The sequence below is a fragment of the Balaenoptera acutorostrata genome, chromosome X (genome assembly GCF_949987535.1).
Source record: "Balaenoptera acutorostrata chromosome X, mBalAcu1.1, whole genome shotgun sequence".
Classification (NCBI taxonomy): domain Eukaryota; kingdom Metazoa; phylum Chordata; class Mammalia; order Artiodactyla; family Balaenopteridae; genus Balaenoptera; species Balaenoptera acutorostrata.
In genome coordinates, this window is record NC_080085.1 from 62783888 (window position 1) to 62809662 (window position 25775).

At 39.1% G+C, this 25775-nt stretch overlaps 1 protein-coding gene across 5 annotated transcripts in view; it reads right to left on the reverse strand.

The window, feature by feature from the left end:
* HDAC8 (histone deacetylase 8) overlaps positions 1 to 25775 on the reverse strand; it is a 243390-nt gene that overhangs the window by 132556 nt on the left and 85059 nt on the right. For 4 of the 5 annotated variants that reach the window (XM_057538585.1, XM_057538583.1, XM_057538584.1 and 1 more), the window contains exons 8-9: positions 7169 to 7341; positions 4579 to 4673 (exon numbers count right to left, since the gene is read on the reverse strand). In XM_057538585.1, the coding sequence (XP_057394568.1) occupies positions 4579 to 4673; positions 7169 to 7341 (268 nt within the window). Of the gene's footprint in view, positions 1 to 4578; positions 4674 to 6670; positions 7081 to 7168; positions 7342 to 25775 lie in introns of those variants that run through there. The other variant, XM_057538587.1, reaches the window with a different exon arrangement.

Genomic DNA, 25775 nt, shown 5'->3' on the forward strand with positions numbered 1-25775 from the left:
CCATCAGTCAAAGAAGAAAATTAGAAACTATTTTGAACCAAATGGAAATGAAGAGAATATCAAAATTTGTGGGATGTAGCTAAAGCAGTGTTTAGATGCAAATTTGCACATAAAATACTTATATTAGAAAAGAAGAAAGGCTTGAAATCAATGAACTAAGTTTCTACCATAAGAAACTAGAAAAAGAACTAAAAATCAATGCAAAATAAGTAGAATGAAGGACAACAAAGATATGAGCAGAAATAATGAAATAGAAAAGAGAAAAATAAAGTCAATGAAACTAAAAGCTGGTTCTCTGAAAAAAATACAGTTCACTAAATCTGTTAAACCATAAGCTAAAATGATCAAGAAAAAAGGGAAGAAATTAGCAATACTAGGAATTAAAGAGGGGACATCACTATAGCTCCTATAGACCTATAGACTTTAAAAGAATAATAAGGGAAAATTATGAGTGAATAAGCAAATTCCTTGAAGACAAATTATCAACATGGAAGCAAGAAGAAATAGAAAATCTGACTTGCCATGTAACTATTAAAGAAATAGAATTCATAATTAAAAACCTTCCCACAAACAAAACTCCAGGCTTAAATATTTTCACTAACAAATTCTATCAAACATTTATGTAAGACACAGTATCAATTTTACATAAACTCTTTCAGAAAACAGCGGACTTGGGGATACTGCCCAAGTCATTTTATAAGATCAGCATAGCCCTGATATCAAAACCAGACAAAGACATTACAAGAAAAGAAAAAAAAACCAGGTCAATGTCCCTCATCAACATAGACACAAAAATCCTTGACAAAATTTCAACAAACTGAATCCAGCAATATATAAAAAGGGTAATATACCATGACAAAGTAGGGTTTATCTCAGGAATGCTAGGTTAGTTTAACATAAAAAAAGCAACAGTTAATGCAATTTACTGTATTAACAGAATAAGAGGACACCATATGACCATTTCAGTAGATGAAGAAAAAGCATTTGACAAAATTCAACACTCATTTGTGAGGAAAATTCTCAGTAAATTAGGAATAGAAAGGAACTTCCTCAACCTAATAAAGGATATTAAAAAAAAATCTCTACCACTAACTTCACACTTCATAGTGAAAGATCAAGTGCTTTCCCCCACTGATTGGGAACAAGACAAAGATGTTCATTCTCACCACTTCTATTCAACATTGCATTGGAGGTCCCAACCAGTGTAATAAAGCAAGAAAAAGAAATAAAAGGCATGAAGATTGTAAAGGAATAAGTAAAAGTCTCTTTATTCACAGATGACATGTTGGTATACATGGAACATGCTAAAGAATCTACAAAAAAGTTACTAGAGCTAATGTTTAGCAATGTTACATTATTCAAGATAAATATAAAAAAATCAATTGTACTTGTATTTCTATATTCTAGCAACAAACAATTAGAAATTGAAATTTAAAATACCATTTATAACAACATCAAAGTCATGAAATACTTAGGGATAAATTTAACAAAATTTGTGTAAGACCTGTTCACTGAAAAGTATAAACTAAAATTTGAAATTAAAGACTTAAGTAAATGGAAAGAGATAGCAAATTCATGTACTGAGAGAGTAAATATTAAGATATTATTTTGCCCCAAATCGATCTATGAATTCACTGCAACCTATAGACTGCAATGCAAGACTGTTTTACATTAGTAACATACACTTGCTATCAAGTGAGCTTTCTAAAGACCAAAGCTCATCTGTTTTCACAGAAGAAAGTGTAAGCTCTTTAGTGCATCATTCAAGGCTCTTCATAACCTGGCTGCAATTTCCATTCAAGCCTTAATCCTTCTCTCTCTCTCATAAACCCTGTGTTCCACTATATCAAACTTCTCCCTGGTCCCACGAGGCACCAGGTTCTTTCCAATTTCTATTCCTTCTGCCCAGAATGCCTTTCCATCTTCTTCACCTGGCAAACTCCCAATCAACCTCCAAAATTCAATTTAAAGTCTTGGTGAAACATTTCCTCTACGCTCCTCATCTGTCCTGGGTTGAGCACATTGTTCTGTCCCCTCTATTAGATGATGAGATTTTTTAGGGCACTGGGTTTATCTTGTTAGTCCTTGTATCCCTGTATCGGGTCTGAATAGGGCCTGGCAAGTAGTATGGGCCCAATGAATATTTGGTAAAGGAATGAAAAGAACAAATGAACGTGAAGGAAGAGCTCAAAGGGCCTTGGTATATTTAGGTAAGGGATTTTTAAAGGCATAGGGCTTTACGCTGGACTGAGGAAGATCATAGAGAGGTGGGAAAAGGGCATCTGGAGGAGGAGGATTATTATCCTAGGAGACAGAAGAACAAAAGCCGAGACTGAGAGGGAAGACAGTGAGGGGGTTAGCCAGCAGACTGTGGCTGCCTGCTGCACTGTCCTGACCTTTTCACCGATTAGATTTCTCAATTACATTTTCAGCTCATGGAGGGCAGGGTATTTTGTGCACTCCTTTGTATCCCCTTTATATTTGAGGTACATCTCCATAGCCATTGTTCCTATAGTCTTGTGGTTCTTATTCTGCTGTGTAATATATTTATTTGTGTATCTACATATCTCCCCAGCACTCATACCTCCCTTTATCCCAGGCTGTTTGAGGTAGGGGATGAGGTCTTAGTGTCTTTGTATCTTCCAAGACACCTAGCATAGTGCCTGGCACACAACGGGTGCTCAGTAAATATTTTTTGAGTGACCATTTGTTGATCTGATTACAGAGGACTGCAAGGATATTTGTGTGCAACTGTGTATTGTGGCACAAAACTTATATATGCCTTTACACTGTGTGGGCTATTTTTGGCAATTTTCATTAAAATGTTATCTTACTGTACCTAGAAGACTGTCATTTCAATTTTCTTCTTTGTTCCCTCTTGGATGACTCACATCTCTTATACCAGAAGGATATGACAGAAGGGATTCGAAAGGGTTTGGACAAATTTATGAATGACGAAGTCATAAATGTCTGGGTATAAGAAGTTGTTAGGTGCATACAAAGGGGAAGGAGAAAACTTGCATTTCAAAAATGCCTGTTGTGTGCCAAGAACTGTATGTTAGGCACCTGATATACATTATATCTCATTTAATCTGGCAGGCTATATCAGTATAAAGACAGGACATGTCTATCTAGAAGGCCAAGTCCACAACCAGCCAGGCATCTCCAGGTACCAGAGGCAGTATTCACCTTTATTAAAATTTTATCAACCTTTTAAGATAGATGAATCTATAGATTTGCATTGTTTCCTAGGAACAGAACACTCATTCTCATTTCAGGCTTCTACCTCTTAAAACTACTTTTTGACATAACTTGATCAGTTTTTAAAGTCTCAGCGCTTTAAATTACAATGCAATCTGAGATATTCCCACGGCAATAACAGCGATTAAATTTGTTCACAAATGTAATTTGTTCTCTTACCTTTATATTTCATACAGCTTCCAAATACTGAATAAAGGTAAGTCAAGTCAAGAAAAGAGACTTCTATTAACCCTGACACCAGCAAATTGTCTCAAATTACAGAGTGCCTTCTATTTGTATTCTAGACACATTGAGTGGTTTTTCTGAGATAAATATTATACCTCATCTGTGGTTAGAAGAAAATTGGAAGGAGATTAGTTTAAGTTGTTTCTAGTTTTTAAAAAATAATAGTAACTTGAAAAAGCATAAAGCTCCCAACTGTACAGCTTCTGCATCGAGCAGGAATCAAAATGTTATAACCCAAGTACCATCTCGACTCCTTGGGAGATGGCTTGAGAAGGTGGGGCTGCAGCCACTGATTCATTATTATAAGTCACAGTCTAAAGCCTGCAGCTACACATCCTGATCTGTGATAACATGCTTCCCGCCAGGTGTCAGGGTGGGTGGGAAGAGAAGGGGTACACCTTCAGATAAAGGGATCATCAGCACACTCACAGCTCTCAGAGAGCTTTCTATTACACCTGTTCTGAGAAAACTAGAACAGACATCTATGCCTTGGAAAACATAAAGCCCATCTCATATGACTAAAGAAAATGGCAAAGGTTCAAATGACATGTTTCACATTTTGGATGGTCCTGCCCCAACTTTTGTGTGCCACTAATCGCTGGAAAAATACCAGACCTGTCTTGGTGGTGATTGTGTGTTTTTTAAATTTTACATCAGCCAAAGAAAATTGAGAGACCAGGACTACCACCAAAGAACAGAGGTTTGACATACCACCAATAGGACTTTTTAAAGTTAGAGGAGAACCCAGCTTCTACATTTAAAAAAAATTGCCCCTTCTTTTTTGAGTCTAGGGGATGAAAATATGCACATATTCCAAAGAGTTCTTTGTGTGAACAGGTGACCCCTTCCCACAGTCTCTGTAATTAATTGAGAAATTAAAGTTGGTTGGCCTTTGAGATCTCTTGTAAAAAAAGGCAGAAGGTCTTGGATATTTTGGAACAAGAGTCCACTATTCTGCCAAGACAGTGTGTTATTGTTATTGGAGTGTCTCTCAACAAAACGGTATTGAGTGGTGAGGACGTGATTTTGATTAGGTGGAATGACTCAGCTCTTCCCCTTAAAGAAGAGAGGACTTGTCAGAGCCTTACTTACCTCATGATCTGGGATCTCAGAGGATAGTGTTTTCCCTAGGATGACCCCGGTCAAGTATGTCCAGCATCGAGCCGTGTTGGCAAGGTTATAGCCTCCTGTCTCCATCAAGAATTGTGAAGTTAGGAAAGAATAGTCACAGAACAGCAGGAGAGGGAAGGGGGGTAAGGAAGGAGAGAAAAATGTTTTAACAAAAGGGCTAGAAAGATAATTCTAACTTGCAGAATTTCACCTAAACATCCCTTTATGATATTTCTGAACCACTTAGTAGGCAGTCTTTAGTGAACCAGTCAGACCATGCACAATGTGGAATTGGGAAGTCCAAGGCCTACAAAGATTAAAAAGGCCCTCATCTCTGAACAAATATGCACCCAAGGATTCCAAGGTCCTCAATTCCACCAAGAGTCATTGGTAAGATTGAGATCCTTGGAACCCAGATCTTTTGAGGTGACCTACTCAAAGTGAAGGTTTCTGTGATGAATTTTGTAACAATTCTATAAAATGACTGCTGGATGTGACTTGTATATTAAAGCTATTGGCAGATATAGCCCTGGAAACCTCCAGGAAAGAGAAAAGGAAAATGCTGACAGAAACAGACTTCTTTCTTTTCATTTCAGCATTCCTTTTCTCCACAAAATACAGGCCTAGTGGCAGAGATCAAAGAGAATGAGATGAGAAAGGGACTGCTGATTGACGCTCTGACTCACCTCGTCAGGTCCTGTCACAGTCACCCAGCAGCCATATTATACTGGCTAATAATCAGCATATTTTTGTGCTGAATAGATGTGTTCTGCCATGCAAGCACTAGAACATTTGGCCTTTAACTAAATTCCAAGAGTGTAAGGATAAAACGGAAAGATTTCCTAACCTCAGTGCAGCCTGAGGGAAATAGAATCTGGTCTATTTTAGGTAGGGTGACCATATCATTTATCATCTACAATGGTACACTTTTAAGAGTAAAAAAGGGACACTATTAATAATTACACTGGAATAACATGTATAGATTGAGACATAGGGCGCCCTTTTCTTAAGCCTTTCTATTCCTTGAAAGGTCAGGGATGCTGGGGCTTCTGCAATGTGTCTTTTTGGCCTCAATGGGGTCCACTGAAGTTTGGGCACGTGGCCATCTCTGCCAATTGTCTATGTGTTCCTGGGGGTTGAGAATTGAAGTGAAATAGTACAGGTATTACTTTAAACACTTCTGACATGGAAAATATGAATTTATCAGATCAAATTATTGGGTATCATTATTTGATTTCAAAAAGAGTCCCCATAGGTTTTAAGTAGCAAGCTCTCTCTGGCATACATACAGTATGATTTGATTTGCAAAAATTCCATTTATGCAAAGGTATTTTCAGGAATACACATATTGCATAAGAAGAGTTATATATTCAAAAGCCAAGACTTGGGGCTGAGAAAGCAAAGAGGCTTTGAAAGTGTTAAGTAAAGGCTGTAGCCTCAAACAAAAGTCGGATTCACACAGATGTATATTGAGGAAAGGGCTTTTTTTCTTCCCCCTGGCCCTACCTGTGTCATAATCACTGTCTTTAGTGCCGTTAAGGAAAGTAATATGTCCGCAGCACCTATCAATTTTATCTTTTCCTTGAGTTGAAGTTAATACATTTCTCGCCAGCTTTTCATAAGAGGTTGTCTCTTGTAAGCACCTTTAATTTCGATCCCTCTAGGGTTTGAGGCTGCCCAAGGACCAGGCTTGTGTATTTGTGTTGAATGCTCACTCATTTTCATAAGGCCTTCCCACAATCTCCTCTAATTTGGTTTTTACAACAGTTTGACAAACAACAAACTATTAGCGCTTCCATAATACATACATTTTAAGCTCAATCTGCTTGACCATGTTATTTTAACACACCAGTCCACTTATCTAATGTAATAAAGATTGTGCCGGATAGACAGAAGATTCTAAGCAAGGCACCTTCAAAGGTAGTTGAGGTTTGTGAAAGGTTCCTTTCACAAATGTGTAAATGCTTCTATTGAATAGACCCAGCTTTCTGTTGGTTAAGTAATACAAAACATCAGTACACACTGAAGGCAAAAATGCCCAAGAGACACTTTAGATCTCTCAATTTTGCTTTATTGTAACAAATCCATGCTTTTTTAGTGGGGGAGAAGTTGTTCTTGAATTCAGCTTAGATATTCAATGAATTCATGTGTTTACTACTTATATGTGAGTAGGGTTAGAATTTTAGTGGTATGTTTCCAAAAGATAATGATTAGAACTGGGACTCAAAGGCTATACTGAGAGAAGATGGATCAAAGTCCACTGGGGTTAACATTCTTTATTCTTAATAAGATCTGATGTCACCTTTAACCAAAGCACCTTTGCTTCAGGAATGGAAACTTAGACTTCAGAGTGCCAAGGAGTCAATGCACATGCCAGGCTGAGGAGGAGAAGTGTGTCAGAGTACTTCCTTATGCTGAACTGTGAAGGTGGCAGAGTTCATTGACTCAGGCTTCTGGACCATGGGCAGGTTGGTATTATCCAATCTAAGAAAGCCAAGTTTTCCTCAGTGTCAATGGACAAAACATGGGGGAAGGTCAACAAATTCTCCTGGTGACCTTCCTTTGTACTCACCTCCTCCCAAAATGAGCGTTGCCAATTGCCACTGAAGGATGTACTTAAGACACTTGCCAATTCCCACTGGAGTCATGTTAAAGGAGCACATGGGATCCCCAGCTATTGTATCAGCTCCCAGCTGTAAGACCACTGCTTTGGGATTAAAGGCTATGTACACCTCCTTTAGTACACTGGAAAAGAAAAAGGAGACAAAATGTCAGAAAAAGATAGGGCGGTTTGGTCTAAGGGTGGTTGTGGAGGGTAGTGGGGGGTATAGTTGAATCAGCAAATAGTGAAGGGAAAAAAATCCAACTTGTCAGACTCATCAAACTTTCTAACCAAAAAAGGGGTAAATCAGACTGCATGTAAATTGTAGCTCAAAAATCCTGACTTACAAAAAAATTTCCCCCTACCTCCATCCTCACCAAGGACCAAATTTGTTTTTCTGTTTTAGAACTCAGACTTCCTTTAAATATTCATATCAATTTAACTTCAACAGCCATAGGACTGGTTTAGTACATATTTACTCCATTTTACAATCTGTGAAAATAGGACAATACACTGAATTAAGGATTATTTCTGATAAGTTAAGATTGTCAGTATACTTGGAGTTTACCACCTAGTTATCAATGAGGGTTGGTGAAGAGAATTAAAGGCTTTGAAAGCATAGATGTTATCAGCTTACTTTGTATTAGGCTAAAAGACTTCTGGGTTATGAAATGCAGCCCTCCCAAACTTGTATGTAACCAGGGTATTATAGGGAAGGCAACCATAATAACTGATCCAAAATTACAAATCTGAAAGCACTCTAAAGAACAAATTGTAGTGGGTAATAATGAGCATAATTTTGGGTAGAATCATTCAATATTATCAAATCAACCTAAGAGCTTTTCCTGACGGTTAGAAGCCTTAGAGATGAAAAGGAAGTTGTTATTGTGACAGATGACCTTAGGCAGGCTTCTAGTATTATCATTAATTGAATGTTGACAATGTCCAGGATGCATTCCTAGGAGTTATAAGGTCCCTGCTCTCAAGGGGCTTACAATCTAGCTCCCAGACAAAACATATACCAGTCCTCGAGGGCTTGAGTAACTCTTACAGAGACATATAAACAAGTGCAAATTAACATACTTCAGAGTTGAGAAAATGCAGAGTCAAAAAGTGATAAAAAATGTTTGGGGTTAATGACCCCTTCATAATCAACATGTCAAATTATACCAGTTCAGCAAAAATAGAAAAATTCCAGATCCTTCTGAAACTGCAAAAAGAATGCAGGGATATGAAATGCTGTCCTCCAAAATTCATATGTAACCACGGTATTGAAACTATTGAAAAGTGCTCAGTTGCAGAGGCATTCTTTGACTCAAAAGACCGTTTTGTTTTGATTTCTCATCTACACAGACAAATATTCAGTGATTGTGGAGATTATAAGAATATTATAAGGGCTTCCCTGGTGGCGCAGGGGTTGAGAATCTGCCTGCCGATGCAGGGGACACGGGTTCGAGCCCTGGTCTGGGAAGATCCCACATGCCGCGGAGCGACTAGGCCCGTGAGCCACAACTACTGAGCCTGCGCGTCTGGAGCCTGTGCTCCGCAACAAGAGAGGCCGCAATAGTGAGAGGCCCGCGCACCGCGATGAAGAGTGGCCCCCGCTTGCCACAACTAGAGAAAGCCCTTGCACAGAAACGAAGACCAAACACAGCCATAAATAAACAAACAAATAAATAAATAAATAAAATTAAAAAAAAAAGAATATTATAAAACTTATGACATATGATCTTTAATACAGGAATACTCGGGCCTATTCTCTCTTTCATGTGCTTATCTCCTGGGTGCAGAGGGAAGATAAGCCACCTGAATAGTTAGCCAACATTTATTGAGCAGCTACACGTACAGAGCACCCTATTAGTTGCTGCTGGGAGACACAGAGGAAGGTGTGATTTCTGTTTTAAAAAGGTTTACAGCTTAACGGGGAGGAGGGGGAGGCAAGCAAGACTAACGTATTTTTCATTTTCATTCTTTCCCTCACTTTGCACACATTTACTGAGTGCCCTCTGTGTGTCCAGTATGTAACTGTATCAGATGCTGCAGGAAAAAAAAATGACGAATATGGCACAGCTCTTATCTTCACACAGCTCAGAACAGAGGGGAAGACTTGGACTATATCGATAAATAATTAAAACACAATGATAAATGAAATATCAGTGATGGCACAGAGGAGAAAGTAGAGTAACTCTTGTCAGGTTTTAAAAGATGAGAAGTACAATGAGCCACCTATCAAAGTGGCTAAAATGAAAAACAGTGAAAATATCAATTGCTGGTGAGGATGTGGAGAAACTAGATCACACAGACCTTTTGGGTGGGAATGTAGAATGGTATAGCCACTCTGGAAAATAATTTGGCGGTTCCTGTCAAAACTAAAAATGGACTTGCCATACAATCTAAAAATTGCACTCTTGGGCATTTATTCCAGAGAAGTTAAGACTTATTTTCATATAGGAACTTGCACATGAATGTTCATAGCAGCTTTATTTTTAACAACCCAAACTGGAAACAACTCAGATGTACTTCAACAAGTGAATGGTTAAACAAATTGCAGTACACCTATACCATTGGAATACTGCTAATCAATAAAAAGAAATAAACTCTTGATACATGCAAAAAACTTGGATGGATCTCAAGAGAATGATGCTGGGTGAATAAGGCCAATCTCAAAATCTGTACTGCATGATTCCACTTATATACCATTGGTGAAACAATTAGAGAGATGGAGAAGAGAATAGTAGTTGCCAGGGGTTAGGGATGAGTGTGGCTATAAAAGGGTAGCATGAGAGAGCCTTGTGGTGATGGTACAGTTCTGTACCTTGACTGTGCTGGTGGTTGTGGTTATGCAAAGCTATGCGCTCGCACACACACACACACACACACACACACACACACACACATACACACACGAGTGCATGTATAACTGGTGAAGACTGAATAAGCTCTATAGATTGTACCAATGTCAACTTCTTGATTTTGATGTTATACTATAATTGTACAAGATGGCAAAATTGGAGGAGGCTGTAGGAAGAAGAGACTTCCCCGTACATTTCATTACAACTTCCTGTGAATGTATGATTATCTTGAAATAAAAAGTAAAAAAAAAAAAAAAAGATTAGGATAAGTTTACAGGCACATGGGGGTGAAGGTATGGGAACTGGAAGCAGGGAGGGTTGTGGGGGTTATGGGTAAGTGACTAGTTTTACAGAAGGAACTGCACACACCAGAGCATGAAGGCTTGGAGCAGGGAGTGGTGGGAGTGAGGCTGGTGAAGTAAACGTGGGTTAGAGCACAAAGGGCCAGATAGGCCAGGCAGTTTGGACTTTTACTTAAAGGCTATGAAATGTCTCTAAATCATACCAATGTTTTCCTTAGGTCAGTCTCCCAAGTCAATAGAAATAAAAGCAAAAATAAACAAATGGGACTGAACCAAACTTAATAAGCTTTTACATAGCAAAGGAAACCATAAGCAAAATGAAAATACAACCTACAGAATGGGAGAAAATATTTGCAAATGATGGACTGACAAGGGCTTAATTTCCAAAATATACAAACAGCTCATATAGTTTAATATCAAAAAAACCAAACAACTCAATCAAAAAATGGGCAGAAGACCTAAATAGACATTTCTCCAAATAAGACATACAGATGGCCAAGAGGCACATGAAAAGATGCTCAACATCACTAATTACTAGAGAAATGCATATCAAAACTGTCTCACACTGGTCAGAATAGCCATCATTAAAAAGTCTACAAATAACAAATGCTGGAGAGGGCGTGGAGGAAAGGGAGCCCTCCTACACTGTTGGTGGGAATGTAAACTGGTGCAGCCACTGTGGAGAACACTATGGACGTTCCTTAAAAAACTAAAAATAGAGCTACCATACGACCTAGCAATCCCACTCCTGGGCATATATACAGAGAAAACTCTAATTCGAAAAGATACATGCATTCCCAATGTTCACAGCCAAGACACGGAAACAACCTAAATGTCTATTGACAGATGAATGGTAAAGAAGACATGGTATGTATGTGTGTGTGTGTGTGTGTATGTGTGTATATATATATATATATATATAACTGGAATACTACTCAGCCATAAGAAAGAATGAAATCATGCCATTTGCAGCAACATGGATGGACCTAGAGATTATCATACTAAGTGAAGTAAGTCAGACAGAGAAAGGCAAATACCATATAATATCAGTTATATGTGGAATCTAAAATATGACACAAATGAATTTGTTTACAAAACAGTAATAGACTCACAGACATAGAAAACAAACTTACAGTTACCAAAAGGGAAAGGGAGTTGGGGAAGGATAAATTAGGAGTTGGGATTAGCAGATACAAACTACTATATATAAAATAGATAAACAGCAAGGTCCTACTGTATAGCACAGGGAACTATATCCAATATCCTGTAATAAACCATAATGGAAAAGAATATGAAAAAGAATATATGAATATATGAATCACTTTGCTGTACATCAGAAACTAACACAACATTGTAAATCAACTATACTTCAATAGAAAAGAATTCATTAAAGGGTATGAAATGTCTCAAACGTGTGTGTGCATGTGCGCGTGCACCGCATGCACAAGGCATGATTAAATTTACATTTTGAAAAGATCCTCTGATTACAGCGTAGGATACAGTGAAGGTTATCAAGAGGTTTTTTGCAACCATCCAGGCCAGTGGCAGCAAGGGTCGGGAGGAAGAGATGGATTTGGGAGATATTCCTATCGTAGAATTGATAGGGCAATACACACTGACACACAAGAAAAGCATATACATATGACAGTCATGAATATTTGGTACTGGGAGGGAGGAAAGGATAAAGGAAGGCAGGTGTTTCTGGGAGAGTTGTTTTAATGATAACCAGGGAGGGAAAATGAGTCCTCAGGGAGTTCTGATGAAGAGGGCTTCAGATGGGTAGAGAAAAGGGTAATTAGAAGCTTTGAAAAAGGTAGGGTATTTTGTACACAGTGTAATTTGGCAGTTCCTTTGCTTCACCTCCAATTGGTAAACAACTACATTTCTTGCAGCATCTAGTCTGATTTTTTAAAAATACAAATATAATGAGTACATTCTTCATGCTAAAAAATCAAACATAATAGTCTATCAAATAAAAGGGAAAAAAAATCTCCTTTTCTCCATCTCTACTCCCTCTCCAGAGGTAACTCCTGATTCATTACACATAGTTTCAATCAGCTCAGTCAACGATGAGAAACAGTTTGAGGTGTATCTTTCAAGATCAAACTTTTTCTGCCTCATGCTTGAGTGAGCTGGTTGAAGCTATGTCTAATAAATGGTACCTCTTACCTCTTTTCTTTACCTGAAAATGTCTTCCCTCATATTCCTTCTCTTCCTTGAGGCTAATTTCACCAGCTGGGCACTAGATTCTCTTTCCTGTTGCTCTATGGGTCATGTAACACCAATGAGCTCTTTCTTACATCTTTAGTCTCTGTCTTCCTACTGATTCAGTCCCTTTAGGTTACAAGTTGTCCATCTCTTCGTCCCCTTTTCAACACTGCCAAATTTGTCTACTTATTGGCCACCTCTACATACTTCTTGCAATCCAGTTTTTGATCTCACTGCTCTCCTGAAACTGCTTTCTTGAAGGGAGAGAGACCTCTGTGTCATGATATCCAAAAGCCTTCTCTCTGTTATCTTTATCAACTTCTCAGAAGCAATTGACAGTGGATACTACTAAAAAATCTGCAGCTGGTCATCATCAATGGCTATGGCTCCATTAAAAAATCTTTTTAAAACATATTTTTTTAAAAAACAACTTTATCAATATTCACATACCATACAATTCCTCCATTTAAAGTGTACAATTCAACAGCTTTTAGTATACTCACAGAGTTGTGCAACCATCACCACAATGAATTTTAGAACATTTTTTTTGACTGCATCGCGTGGTTTGTGGGATCTTAGTTCCCCAACCAGGGATTGAACCTGGGCCCTCGGCAGTGAGAGCACGGAGTCCTAACCACTGGACAACCAGGGGATTCCCTAGAACATTTTCATCATCCCCAAAAGAAACACTGTACCCAATAGCAGTTACTATCTATTCCCACCACTCTTCATCCTCCAGCCCCTGGCAACCACTAACCTACTTTCTGTCTCTATGGATTTGTCTAATTTTGACCTTTCATATAAATGGAATTATATAATATGTGGTCTTTTGTGACTGGCTTCTTTCATTTCATTTAGCATAATGTTTTCAAGGTTCATCCATGTATTAGTACCTCATTCCTTTTTATGGCCAAATAATACTCCATTGTTTGTATATACCACATTTCTTTATCTATTCTCCATTCATCTGTTGATGGACATTTGGGTTATTTCTATAATTTTTGGCTAATACGAGAAATGCTGCTGTGGACATGTTTTCATTTTTCTAATATACCTAGGAGTAGAATTGCTGGGTCATATGGTAACTCTCTGTTTAACCTTTTGAGGGAACTGCCTGACCGTTTTCCACAGGGGCTGCACCATTTTACATTTCCCCCAGCAATGTGTAACAGATGAGGGTTCCAATTCTTCTTCCACATCTTCACCAACACTTACTATTTTCTGTTGTTTTTTTAAAAAAAATATTATATCCATCCTAGTGGGTATAAAGTGGTATCTCATTGTGGTTTTGATTTGCATTTCACTGATGACTAATGATGTTGAGTATCTTTTCATGTGCTTTTTGGCCATTTGTATATCTTCCTTAGAGCAAGGTCTATGCCAAGGTCTATGTCCATTTTTAAAATGAGTCTATTTTCTTTTTAATATTGATCTGTTAGGTGTTGATATATTATAAATACAAGTCCCTTATCAGATACATGACTTGCAAAAATTTTCTCCCATTCTATGGGTTGTCTTTCACTTTCTTGATAGTGTCTTTTGAAGCACAAAAGTTTTAAGTTGATGCAATCCAATTTATCTATATTTATTCTGTTGCTTGTGCTTTTGGTGTCATGTCTAAGAGAGCAATATCTAATTCAAGGTCATGAACATTTACATCTATGTTTTCTTTTAAGCGTTTTATAGTTTAAGCTCTTACATTTAGACCGTTTATGCTATTTGGATTTAACTTTTGTATATGGTGTGAGGTATGTGTCCAAAACCACTTTTTTTTGCATGAGATCCAGTTGTCCCAGAACAATTTGTTGAAAAGACTATTCTTTCCCCATTGAATTGTCTTGGCACTCTTTGAGTAAAATGAATTGACTGTACATATTTCTGGACTCTGAACTTTATTCCATTGCTCTATATGTCTAGCCTCATTGTCAGCACCACACTATCTTGATTACAATAGCTTTGTAGTAAGTTTTAAAGCTGGGAAGTGCTCCAACCTTGTTCTTCCTTTTCAAGATTTTTTTTGGTTATTCCGGGTTGAATTTCTGTATAAATTTTAGGACCAGCTTGTCAATTTCTACAAAGTCATCTGTGATTTACAGCTCCATTTTGACAGTGCTGAACCTATCATCTTACCTCTTCTTCTATTCTTTGTCTCTGCTAACGATACCCCATCCTTTCAGTAATCTGTGTTCAAAACTCTGAGGCTCTTTGTGATTCCTCCCTTTCCCTGCTCCTCTTCAGTTACCAGACTTGCACCAATCCCTCTCCTATTCCGTCCTTTCCGCTCTCATGCTCTCATGGCAGTACTCTAATCTAGCACTTATGACCTCCTTGTGGATTACACCAATAGCTTCCTAATTAATTTCTCTGCCTCAAGTCTCTTACCTCTCTAATCCAACACCCCCCCCACACACACCACCATCAGATTAATTTTCCTTAGGGAAGGTTTTGATCAAGTTACTTCCTTACTCAAAAACGTTCAATATCTCTCCATTGTCTTTAGATGATGCTTAAAATTCTTAGCTTATGATTCAAAGTCCTTCATGATATGATTCCAGCCTACCTTTTGAATCTTATTTTCTAATAACTCCTTAACCTACGTTATTCTGTAGGCAAACAGAACGGTCCATGGTTCACCCCACTCACCTTGCACTTCCTTTTTGTCATGCACTTCCTTGTGTCTGAAAGTCACCTTTTTACATGTCTACATCATATCTATTTTTAAAAGGCTCACTCAAATTCCATCTCCTTCATGAATAAAAAATGATAGTAATAATATCAGCTAACATGTATCAAGTACTTTATTAAAAACTGAGCACTGTTCTATGCACTTTATATGTATTAGCTCATGTGACTCTCATAACAATTTATAAAATAGGTGTTATCATTAATCCTATTCTATAATGGGGAAACAGCAGCATAGAGAGGTTAAGAAATCTGTACAAGATCACACAGCTATTAAGTGGCAAGCTGGCTTTTGAACCCAGGCCTCTTGGCACCAGTCCATGTTCTAAATCACCACAATACACCTGCTTCCATGATTTACCGTGCATCAGGTGCTTGTTCCAGCCACTTCACACATTATTTTGTATAACAGCAGTAGCAGGCACTGCATTATTATTTTTCGAGTGTTAACTTTAGCTCTAATTATACTATACCCTCATTCTAAAACCTTCGGCAGTTCCCCAAATGCTTGCAGAACATGGTACAAATTTTCATTGCCAAGAATTCCAGGTCCTGCGTGAGGTGATTCCCACCCACTTTTCCAATCTTCTTTGCAAATTGTTCTTCTCATGCACTTCACAGTCCAGACAAACTAAACCATTGCTATTCTCTGTACAGAGCTCAGCCTTTTCTGACTTTGATCTTGCTGTATCCTCTGCATAGAGCATCTTCTCCTGCAGTCTCATACATTTAAACTTCACCCAGATTTCATAAACACATACACATTTACACACTTTGTAAAGGTATAGTAATTAGCTACCCTTTAGAAGCCAGATCAAATGTTACCTCCTCAATTAAGCCCTTTTCTGAAGTATCTTCTCCCTTTGAGTGCCCACTGCATTTTATCTCTTATGGTTCTTATAACTTTACATGTTTCATTTTATTAGACTGTGTATGAATGTGAATATATATGTATATCTCTCTGTGTATCTATAATTTAAAAATTTCCACCAGCTTCCTTGAGGGTAGACTTAATACTTTATACATAGGAGGCATTCAATAAATAGTTATTAAATGAATAAATGAATGAAATATCATTCCAGATTGCTTTTGGAAAAGCTTCCCTAACCACTGTAACAGTACTATCTGCTACACTGCAATCATTAATTTTAGGTTTTGGGAAAGTATAAAATCGCTTACCCAGAAAGGAGGGGGAGGACAGGCATCTCATTATACTACATTAGTAACTTCCCTATAAACACATAAGATATTCATTTGAAATGCAATTTTCTTGATGAGAAACCGGATCCCTCAGTATTGAGCAGTCTGCTCTTCAGACAAGGCTATGCAAATGAGGACGAGAGGCTGTGGCAGCTGTTTCTACAGGCATTGATTTGGGGAAGGTGATTGGTGCCGGAGGTGGATAAAAGCCAGGGGTGATGACGTTAATGATGCTTTTAGATAAAAGGAAAAGCCCAAGAACCAAATTGTAGCATTATCCCCTTTTCTTTTATTCCATCAGGGTAGACCACAGCTTCTATGGTGTACCCTTGGGATCATTCACTGGTGCCACTTTACCTCTAATACCAGTGGTGGAACCTGGTTTTGTTTTGTTTGTTTGTTTTTGAATACATAAAGTTCTAAAAGATTCCTCTCAGGGAAATGGAATGCCAGAGAGATGGTGTGACAATTATCCTTAATCAATGTTGGTGATAGATTTGGTAACCCAAACTTGCCCCTCTATAGCCAGACCTCTGATCGGTGCATGCTCCTAGCAGGTTTGTCTCCTAACTGCTCGCTTGCAAATCAGCCTAGACCAGCCTTATCATCTTTGTATTTTCCAACAAGCACTCTCAGCACCCTCTAGAGACTTCCTCAACAGAGATTAAAGAAATGAGGAATTCAAAGTTGAAAAACCAAGAAAGGCAGGAAATGGAGAGAAGAGAGAAATATTTGCTACTAACACTGTGAGCTTCCAAAGTCAATGTGAGAAAATTTATTGCCAACAGCAAAACTCTTTCTATGATAAACATTTTAAACCTACTGCATTGTATGGGATTCAGAGGGAGGATTGCGTTAAGGACCCAAAGATGGCTAATCAGTCCCAAATGGGAGCTTGTCAACTTTTCACAGGTATTGTCTTCTCTAAATTCCCTCAGTCATATCTCAACTCAGGTACTGCTGACTCATTCTGCAAAAACTCAACCTGTGGGGGATGCAGCATATGGTAAATGCCTCGGGGATTCCTGAATATCTATTACAAATGGTTCAGGGATGCAGGGAACTGGGGTGGGGGGGCTCCCTGAGGTGAGGATGATGTGTCATTTTGTTTGGGGCCATGGGTGCCTCTTGGACATATCCAGAAGACATTTAATTTCCTATAAGTCTCTCTTTCTGCTTTTAGCATCAGACAAGGTGTACTGATTCCATTAACATCTTTAGGATAACCAAAACAAAACACCCAAAGCTATAAAAGAAAAACAAACCAACCAACCTCAAACCTCTAAACCCCCAACCTTCCCAAACAATCCTCAGATCGCTTTTGCTGTTTTACATTTTAAGATGTAGTTTCTTAACATTTTACAGGGGCATCTTTTCTCTCATTGCTGAGTCCATTATACAGAAACACAGATTCTAATTGGCATCTCTTTCTAACATGCTTTGTAGAAAGTAATTCCACTCATCAATTATATGTCACCTTGGCAACAAAAAGGGCTGTGCACTATTTTTAGTTTATTATTACTTATCTCTTTACCTCTTTGAAGTAAACCATTCTCATTCACACAGGGGAAAGTGAGTCATCTAGAATTAAAGGGCCTTACCAGCGGCCTAGAGTGAATCGTCGAGCTAGAATTAGAACACTAATTCTAATTCAAATCTAGTGCTCTTTTCACTAAACCCCAGTGCTCTTTGGCTCTCCACATTCTGAAAGGCCCAAGGCCCTAGGAAGCAGAATATATATTATCTGCACAGGGGGTGGGGTAGGTGGAGAGGCAGGCTGGTTTGGAGAGCTAAACCGAAACAAACAAACCAAACCAAAACCAAACCAAAAAACCCCAAAATGGAAGAGGGCTTAAAGAATATGAATCCTATGTCTAGCTATACTAATGACTCTTTATTTGGCCTGGGGTAGGTCATTTTACTGCTCTGTAACCACCAGGACCACTCACACAAGCACAGATTACATTCTGCTATGCATCACATTATTTGGGCATGTCTCATCCATCCCCTTTGCAGCCTCCACAGCGTGGAGTTCAGGGAGAACACTGCACTTGGGGGTCAGACAAAGTTGGATCCAGTGCTTGCAATAGCAACTTGGACAAATCACTTCTCTGAACCGTCTCTGTAAAACAAGAATATTCTCTCCCTCACAGAGTTATTATGAGGATTAAATGATATAACATTTGCAAAAGTCTTCTCCCGGCACCAGGCACATGGTAAGCACTCCCTAATGTTGAATGAATAAATGAATGGCCTTAAGTCAGGCCCTTCGAGTGCTATGTTAATTCCTTCAGCCCACTAGGATACTGTTGAGTTCAGCACAGCACACCATAGCAGTGACTTCCTGAATGGTACTCTAATGTTCCCCAAAGGCAGAGAGAAATTTCATAGTGTCACTGCCTGGTTATACCTGTTCTGGGAATACAGTAATTCCTTTTCCAGTGCTGCCAATCTATTACCTTTCACCAAACACAAAATTCACTTTAAGAAGGGGCAGAAACACAAGTGCCTTTCTGTTAGATAGAGGTTGGGAGAATATATTATTAAAATTGAAACCGACTTCTCTGATTTCTTAGCAAAAAATCAGATTGGAAGCCAAACAGCTATTTGGCCTTTGCAGACCCTGGATAGTGATGCCCTTGGGGGAAAGGAGAGAGTTGGAGTCATTCCAAACTGTAGTTACAACATTTGTGTGTATATTTACTGCTTGTGCTTACGCTCTCTGCACTTAGTTTTTACTCTCTAAGCCTTGAAGAATTCACAATTTACCTAGAGTACAGTTTTAATACATACGGGTAGAAATATAGGCCTATATCTCTGTTTCTCATTTCCTAATCATATTTTCTACACTCCCTATATACCTGATACTTCTTCTTTTTCAATTCACTTGCTCTGATTTTTGAATTTAGGTAGACAATAATGATTTGTTAACAATAAACATGCCCCTAGCCCTTTCCTCACCCTTCTTTACCCAGGAGGGCCTCCCTAAGATTCAAAGCCGAAATCCTGCCATATAGTTAGCACCTGGTGCAGCTCATCAAAATATAATATCCTTTCCCAGATGATTGGAAATCTCTGCCATGCCGTCACACAATGAGGTGTGCAAGAAAAGAGTTTGGGGATTGATTTTCATCATTAACTTGATATTGCACGGTTTTTGTGGGACTTAAAAAGAAATGCATTTTTATTACTTTTAAGTACTGCACATAGACTAACTCCAACTCATCATATTTTAGCAGTTATTTTTCTGGGGCAGGATGTATTTTAAACATGCCTATGTTAGAGTGTCTGGTGGATCATTTAGGATCAGTGTCCTGTTGCTTGATGAAATCCAGATCACTCCAATGAAATCCAGATGGGGAAACTGGGTCTCTGGCAACGGCTGCCAGATCTTCTCCATATGAAATCTCTCTAGTCTGTATGCAAATTCAAAACTCCATATCCTGGAAATCCCAAACCAATCAAGTGGCGCTCCGCTTCTTAGTTACTGGACTAAACATAGGGAAGCGATTCATTCTTCCCTGAGGAAATAAGCATGTCTTACATACATCTATCTTGGCACAAAAAGGGCTGGCTAAGCAAATTAATAGTGTAAACAGGACTGTGCTGGGGAATGTTTGTCCTACTTAAGAGAATAAACTTTTTATGCACTTTGTGCACATCCACTTATATACAAATAATTGATATGCTAATTACAAATGATTCTTAAAGCCCCTTCCCTGAGGTACTGCATGGTGATGTTAGTCTAGTTTGAATTACTAGCGTGTCCAGTGCTTGAAAATAATAAAAATGTATTTTAAAATATTCCATAATTCAGACTGGCTTTCCTCTTATTAGGCTGAGTTAGTGAGGCTTGCCTATAATTAAATAGGATAGATGTTTTTCGACTTTCATCCCTAATATATTTAAGGTGGTCCCCCTACCACCCTGCCCCAACCCCAGCATCCCTCACCTTCCTCTGCAGGATTCTCCTGCCCAGGGCGAGCATATACAAACCCCTTTGCATCCAGCTCACTCCTCAGCAGCACTTGCACGGTCTCTAGGCAAATGCACATACCCTTTCGCTTTTTAACTTGTTAGCTGGTTATTTGATATGGCTTTCTTTGAGGTGTCTTTTCTTTGGTCCCACTTTAAGTACCAATGGGTATGGCTCTTTCCTGATGGTGCAGTGGGTAACAACGCATGGAGAGCAAAGCCCAGCCAAACTTAGCATTGGGCCTTTTTGTCAGGTGGGGGACATCAGATTTAACTAAATCTCTGTACAGCCCATGTCAACAGGATACAACAAAGCAGGCAGCTCATCAGTGCCGGCAGCTGACGGGTGAATGACAGTGTCAGGCACAGTCATTCAGAGCTGTAACATGTGAGAGCGGAGCGTAAAGGGCAGTATTTTTAGGCTAGAGCGAGGGGACAGAGCAGTGATGAAAGAACACGAGAGGGGAGAGAATTAGGATGGGGGAGGGGGTACATGGTGGAGAGCAGCTAAGAGGAGTAATATGAATTTTGATGTTAGAATGTCCCACCAAGCACAGACATATTCAAATTTAGGATTCTTTTCAGGGCAGCCCTACGTTAGAGGGTGTAATTCTCAAGTTTTCCATTTATGAGCCAGGTCTTCCTGCCTCTGGGTAGTTTCAGAGCATGTTCTAGCCTCAGAACCTATTACTGCTGTGGAAGAAGAATCAGGTCACTTTCTCCAGTGGGCAGGGATCATTCAGTGCTAAGAAGAGAGCAGAGACGGTACACATCATAGTGACAGAACAAACCCACCGAATTCCAGGAGATGGTCCTCCTGGACTTACATGAAAAAAAAAATAAATCGCCTAGGAAGACTGCTAGGGGTAGGGGCTGTCATGGTGTCAGGGCTACTTGGTGCAGGAGTTTAGGAACTGGTCATGAAAGCCACTGGTCGAGCGAGGAAGAAGGATATAAGAACTGTCCTTCTCAGCCGCATAGCACAGGGAGATCAGCTCAGTGCTTTGTGACCACCTAGAGGGGTGGGATAGGGAGGATGGGAGGGAGGGAGACACAAGAGGGAAGAGATATGGGGATATATGTATACGTATAGCTGATTCACTTTGTTATAAAGCAGAAACTAACACACCATTGTAAAGCAATTATACTCCAATAAAGATGTTAAAAAAAAAAAAAAGAACTGTCTTTCTAACCACCTGGATATAAAGCTCAAAGGATCAGGTGAGGGAAAAAAACCAGTTCTCCACTGCCACCCTAACCAAGTACGGGGGACAAGGCGGGCTCACTGATGGAGGGTTCAGGACAACACAGATAATTAAGCACAGTAGCCCCCCCCCTCCAAATTATCCTATACTCTTAGGCACTTAATGTCTTTTGAATTTAATATTATATTTTAAAAGACACATCAAATTAGGAACATTAAATGAATGGCCCGCTTTGGTCTCATTTCCACCTGTGCCTAATGTTAACAGTGAATTTAATTAGTGTCTGAGTCATCCATTTTCCAGAAACAACAAGCAATTTGCATCTGCCATACCACACAGAGGCAGAATAGAAGTTTATCAAACAGAACAAAAGCATTGACTACAAATATCTTACTTTTGGAGGGCTGAGTTCAACGTTCCAGGCTCATACAAGGAAGTAGCAGCTTCCATGACCTTTATCACTGGGCCAGAGTGACCTAGTAATGATCAAGGTGGTATAGGTGTGATCCGACTGAAGAGAGGTAATTTTGTAAAGAATTTTCACCAGCTCTCAGAGTGTAATGAAAATGGGGATGAAGATGGAAGTAAGGCTATATAATTTTTTGTTCTCAAATGCAAATTTCTAGAGAGTTCTTCCCTTCTCATCAGATGAAAGAGAATTTTGAAAAATTTTGTATTGCTTAAAATATTTATGTATGATTATGTGTTCTTATAGCTTTTGCCACATCACCAAGCTCAAAGGAGTAGGCTATAATTGTTGGGTTCTCTTTCACTGAGGATCTATCTACCTGCTTCTAAAACTGAATGATAAGGAATCTGGAGTCCCAAGTGGAAGATAAATTCAAGATGACATCATTATAATGAAAGAAAAACCTATCATCATTAAAACATCTCTTCTTTAAATATAACATTAAAAGTCAATAGGGAAGGGGCTTCCCTAGGGGGCGCAGTGGTTGAGAGTCTGCCTGCCAGTGCAGGGGACACGAGTTCGAGCCCTGGTCCGGGAGGATCCCACATGCCGCAGAGCAACTGGGCCCATGAGCCACAACTACTGAGCCTGTGCGTCTGGAGCCTGTGCTCCGCAACAAGAGAGGCCGCGATAGTGAGAGGCCCGCACACCGCGATGAAGAGTGGCCCTCGCTCGCTGCAACTAGAGAAAGCCCTCGCACAGAAACAGACCCAACACAGCCAAAAAAAAAAAAAAAAAGTCAATAGGGAAAGAAAACATTTCACTTAAATATCCTTTAGTGATGTCCCTTGGTTCTCATTTTATTCCATTGGTATTGGATGAACAAATTATAGCATGGATGGAGAATCTCTACCCTATATGTAGATATGGCCTTCTGCTAGGACCAAGAGATGATATAAATTATGCCTACAGTTGCAAAAATGCATAATGTTAAAAGTCTTTGGCAATACTAGTCCCCCAAAAAGCACATGAAAAGAATTGTGTGAGGAGACCTCTATATAATGACATGTGACACTATTCACTTTCTAAAGAAGGAAGTCAGGATTTTCTCCATTGAAAATAAAGGAAAAAGCAGATTTACAGAATCTCCATGTTTCCAAACTTTAATCAGAAATTTAAAACCGGGCTTCCCTGGTGGCGCAGTGGTTGAGAATCTGCCTGCTAATGCAGGGGACATGGGTTCGAGCCCTGGTCTGGGAAGATCCCACATGCCGCAGAGCAACTGGGCCTGTGAGCCACAACTACTGAGCCTGCGCGTCTGGAGCCTGTGCCCCACAACGGAAGGGGCCGAGATAGTGAAAGGCCCGCGCACCGCGATGAAGAGCGGCCCCCGCACCGCGATGAAGAGTGGCCCCCACTTGCCGCAACTAGAGAAAGCCCTCACACGAAAACTAAGAGACCCAACACAGCCATAAAATAAATAAATAAATAAATAAATAAATAAATAAATAAATAAAATTAAAAAAAAAAAAAGAAATTTAAAACCTAAGAAGTAGGGGGCTTCCCTGGTGGCGCAGTGGTTGAGAATCTGCCTGCTAATGCAGGGGACACGGGTTCGAGCCCTGGTCTGGGAAGATCCCACATGCCACGGAGCAGCTGGGCCCGTGAGCCACAATTGCTGAGCCTGCGCGTCTGGAGCCTGTGCCCCGCGACGGGAGGGGCCGCGATAGAGAAAGGCCCGCGCACCGCGATGAAGGGCGGTCCCCGCACCGCGATGAAGAGTGGCCCCCGCTTGCCGCAACTGGAGAAAGCCCTCGCACGAACCGAAGACCCAACACAGCCAAAAATAAATAAATAAATAAATAAATAAATAAGAAAATCCTTTAAAAAAAAAAAAAAAAAAACCTAAGAAGTAAAATCTTACAATATTTATTCTTGTTTTTGATGCATAAAATTACAAATTAAATCCTTAGGATTAAGAGGGTTTTTTTTTTAATTGGCAAAAATCTAAGTTGTACTTTCACAAACATAAGCACAATGGATTGTGTATACTACAGATCTTGTGGTTCATTTGCATAATCTTAAATGGTTTCTTTTTTTTAGGACTTTTCTGCAATCCCCGGAGATAAAAATTTCCAAGAAGTCTTGGGGGGTGGTATTTTTTCCTTGTGAAAGCATTTCATACTTCCATGTGATACTTTGGGGACAATGTAGCCGATGGTTAATGCTAGTTGTGTGACCTTAAGCAAATCAACCTTTCTAAGCTCCAGTTTTCTCATTTATAAGATGGGAATAAGAATACCTACCTTTGCAGGTACTTTAGATTGTATATTGCTATAAGTATCAAATGGAAAAAATCAAATAAATGATTAGTACAATTCCTGGCACAGGCAAGTCCTCCCTAGGAGCTAAGCTCCAGGGTGTGGGAGCCTCATCTGTTTTGTTTACCACCACCAGTACCTACGTACAGGGCGGGCATGAAGCAGACACTCAATAAATATTTGTCGAATGAATGAATAAAATAGTGTCATTATACTAAAATATAAACAAACCCCTCATGTTGTTGTATTGGTAGCTCCCCCTTTATTCTTGTTAATTAATGTTTTAAAAATCCTATAATGTGACTTGAGGCACTCGATTCTTTTGTAGGAAGGTCAGAGTGGCTTCAGAGAGGTGAATTTTGGCCCCAGACCCATAAGGAATGAATCCTGTGCTTAAAACACTACTGACTTGTATTTCAGGGGCCATGTCAGGCTCTAAGGAAAATTCTCACACAATAAATATAAACCACAGAGACACTATATGGTTTTTTTTCTCTTCCTCATTGAATAGCAGCAGAGCTCAGTATAGATGGAAGAAGGAATTCCCCACAGGAATAAAAGCTTGGGTTTAAATGAGCTATTCCTTTAATGAGCTTGCTGTTGTCCTAGAGAACAAGTTCTTTCTGAGTAGGCTATCCTGGTTATCCCAAGCACTGTAGAATTAACATTTGAAAAAAACAGTTGAAGAGCTATACAAAATTATTTAAAATAGAAAAGTATAATATTTCTCTCATAAAAGAAAGGAGGCAAAAATATTTTTTGTTGTTGTTGTTGCTTCTTTTAACTTCCAGAGTCCCTGAAGTTTTCTTTAGGTCAATGGTCTTTGATGGCAAAAAAAGGTTTCTTTTAATTTTGAGTTACAGAATATAAGCCATAGGACTCAAGGTAAACAGGCCAAATACAGGAAGATCCTTATTTTAATAACTACTACTGTGAACCCTAGTTCACTAGAATAAGATTATTTCTTTGGTTGGACTGATAGCTCTTACTAGCAAAGTTTTGCATATGTGGATATAAAGACTACTATTGATTGAGAAGCCCTGCTTAATAGCGCCTTTCATAAGTCCTATTCATTGAGAAGTCTGTTTAACAATGTGTTTTCCTTTTGGTGAAATATTTATGCAGTGTCTGTACTTAATTATTTTACAAAGTTGAATAGCTGAATATTCTTAACAAAATGTGAGGTTTTTTCCCCAAAATATTGTGTCAACTTTAGTATGCTCTGTATCCATACACACCATAAGTACCATATATATAGCTTTCCTATGAGATATATCCCAATAACTGGACATTTAGTAAAGAATGCTTTCTGGCTGTTAGGGCTGTAAAATGATAGGTAGGATACAAACTAAGAAGTTTGGACACAACTCTGAAATTCTTCTTCAAGTTACGCATATGTCATGACAGTTCACAGTGGGCAAGT